General features: G+C 51.0%; 1 protein-coding gene across 1 annotated transcript in view; it reads left to right on the top strand.

Moving 5' to 3' along the window:
- The first annotated feature begins 1,311 nt into the window (after nucleotides 1-1,311).
- Nucleotides 1,312-2,677, top strand: part of HIBADH (3-hydroxyisobutyrate dehydrogenase) — a 138,702-nt gene continuing 137,336 nt past the window's right edge. The window contains exon 1 of the mRNA XM_017526866.2: nucleotides 1,312-1,616. Within this exon, the coding sequence (XP_017382355.1) occupies nucleotides 1,526-1,616 (91 nt within the window). The 5' untranslated portion in view covers nucleotides 1,312-1,525. The remainder of the gene's footprint in view (nucleotides 1,617-2,677) is intronic.

Here is a 2,677-nt window from a genome sequence, read left to right as displayed (position 1 = left end):
TGCTCAGACACATGGAAAAGCCCAGATGGAAATGATCCAATTCCTTTGCTTTCCCTTTAGTGGTTTTCAATGCCATGGGTGACTGGATAGAGTGGAACAAAAAAAGGTCAAAGTCAAATTTGTTGAATGTGCTACTTAGATTGGGGTTCCCATTTCCCTAGCTACTCCACACACACTCTCTTTCCTGTGGTACTGCCTTTCTCCAAAGGCTATAGTCTTGGTTTGGTGTGGTTCCAACCCTTTGGTGGAGTCAGTGGAGATGAGAAGCACTGCAATTACCCTCAACGGGTTTAGACTCGAATGTGTACACCAAGCACTGACCGAAGAATGAATGAATGTCTGTCTCTCTGCAAGGCGCAGTGGCCCAGGCCTGTAATCCCCAACACTTTGGGAGTCTGCGGTGAGCGGATCACTTGAGGCCAGGAGTTTGAGACCAGCCTGGGCAAGATGGGAACACCCCGCCTCTACTAAAAGTGCCCTCAAAATTAGCCAGATATGATGCCACAGGCCTGTAGTCCCTTCTACTCCGGAGGCTGAGGCTGGAGAATCACTTGAACCTGGGAGGTGGAGATTGCAATGACCGAGATCGTGCCACTGCACGATCTGTCATCCAGCCTGGGTGACAGACTCCGTTTCCACAAACAAACAAAAAAAGGTCTTTCTAATGCACATACATACACTACTACTTTCTGGATTGTATCTTTAGTTTTGCTTACAAAATGGATTTAGGCTGTAGAATTTTCAAAGATTAGAGAAATGTGCCTTGGAATAGAAAGTGCAAATTTCTAGTAATTCTTCCCTTCAAAGATAATGTTACCAACTTCTTTTCCTACTATTTTTCGAATTTATTGACAAACTGTTGCGTTAAAAAATATCAAGTGAAACCACCATGGCACATGTATACCTGTGTAACAAAGCTGCACGTTCTGCACATGTATCCCATCTGCACAAGTACTCCAGAACGTAAAAGTATATTTAAAAAATAGTTATTACACAGATGGTAGCTTTCTGAGTATTTTCGAAGCTGCGAGTCAGTTTTGTCCTTTTGAGCAACGAGGAAACACGCAATACAGCCCTCCGTAGAGCGGTGCTGGGGACAGGTTTTCTGAGGAGGCGGGAGCCAGTGGCGGCCACCACCTCCCACACGCCCATCGCTTTGATAAACGAGGAGACTCCCGCCCGCCGGCTGTAAACGAGGCACGAGCTTGGGGGAGGAGCCAGGGCGCCTGAAGTCACTGTTGAAAAAGGCCTCTTATTGGTGCTTCGCGCAGCCGCGGACCTTGGAATTCTGATTGGTCTGTTTTCCTGTCCGTAAGGGGATTGACGGTCCCTACCGCGTCAGGCCGCTCCTCTCCGAGCCGTGCTCCTTTCCTTGCGCCTGGGCGCCCACCCCTGAGCGGTGAGAGCGCGTGCGCGAGCGCCACTTTCCGTGGCGGAGCCCGCCAGTGCCGCTGCACACGCTCGCAGTTTGTGGGCCCTGCGGGAGGCGGCGGAGGTCACCGCGGGGAGGAGGGGCGGGGGCGGTATGGCAGCCTCCTTACGGCTCTTTGGAGCCGCCTCCGGTCTCCGGTACTGGAGCCGGCGGCTGCGGCCGGCAGTCAGCAGCCTTGCAGCGGGTAAGGACCTCGCGCCTCGTTCCCCTTGTCCTGCTTTCGGCCGCTCGCTTCTTCTGTCCGGACGGCCGAAGAGGTGTTTTCACGGGAGACGCTGCGGTTGGGCTGGGGCTTAAAAATCAAAATTTTGGCTGGTCTAAAGGCCTGTCCTCTTCTGCTGCTGCCGCTCACTCCGCGAGTATTCCCCTCTGCCTTCCCTCCCTTTCTCCCTGACTCCAGATGAACGGGTTCAGCGCCCTTATCGGGATTTAGGAAGAGGTGGGGAAGAGCTTGGGGTGAAGGGGGGAGTATTTGGGATCCCAGCATGCTGTTTTGGAGTTTGGACTTCGAGGACGTTTGGAGGGTCCAAATCCAGGGGGCAACCCCGCACTCACCCCCAGCCACCCCTGGCCTTTCAGCGCCCTGGGGGTGCACCTTGTGTGGGCACAGTCTCGGGCAACAGGGCCTGATTGATGTTTAACCACCTGAGTCCGGGGGGGATGGCCTTATTACACAGGCGGTATGTACAAGGCAGGGAGTAAGTCGTTCAGCAAAGTTTGAGTCACCCTTGACCAGCAAGACGGGCTTTCCCCCGCTACTGTAACTGTGCTACCTAAAAAATGTCATTTCTGTCAAATTATGAACCAGTACACTTTCAGCGTCCTCAAGATTACGGGCAGAATTGATTCTGCCTTCCTCCTCTCATACCATTGTAAATTGTGGAAGCTAACCATGACTTTAGGAAGAGGCGGTTTTTAGAGCCAGGAGATCTAATAGTCTTTCATGTTCTGCACGAGGAACATGAGGCCCCTTGGATAAGTGAATCAGGATATCCCCAGCAAGATCTAGAAAGTGGTTCTCATTTCTTCCTAATTCCTACACTTTCTATCATATCAGGACTCCTCTTTAATTGAAAAATTGGTTGATTTCTGGGGACACTGCTGTTGTCTTCTATGAAAGTTTGAGAGTTGCAACAATGCACCACTGTTTAGCAAGACTATTCTGAGGATTAACAAAAAAGCCTTGGCATTAATTTTTTCTAATCTTTGCTTAAAAAAACAGCGAGTTAGGATTTGAGCCCCCCC

Source organism: Cebus imitator, unplaced genomic scaffold (genome assembly GCF_001604975.1).
Source record: "Cebus imitator isolate Cc_AM_T3 unplaced genomic scaffold, Cebus_imitator-1.0 Scaffold45, whole genome shotgun sequence".
Lineage (NCBI taxonomy): Eukaryota > Metazoa > Chordata > Mammalia > Primates > Cebidae > Cebus > Cebus imitator.
The sequence above is the reverse complement of the archived record's forward strand: the minus strand, read 5'-3'. Positions and strand labels throughout refer to the sequence as shown.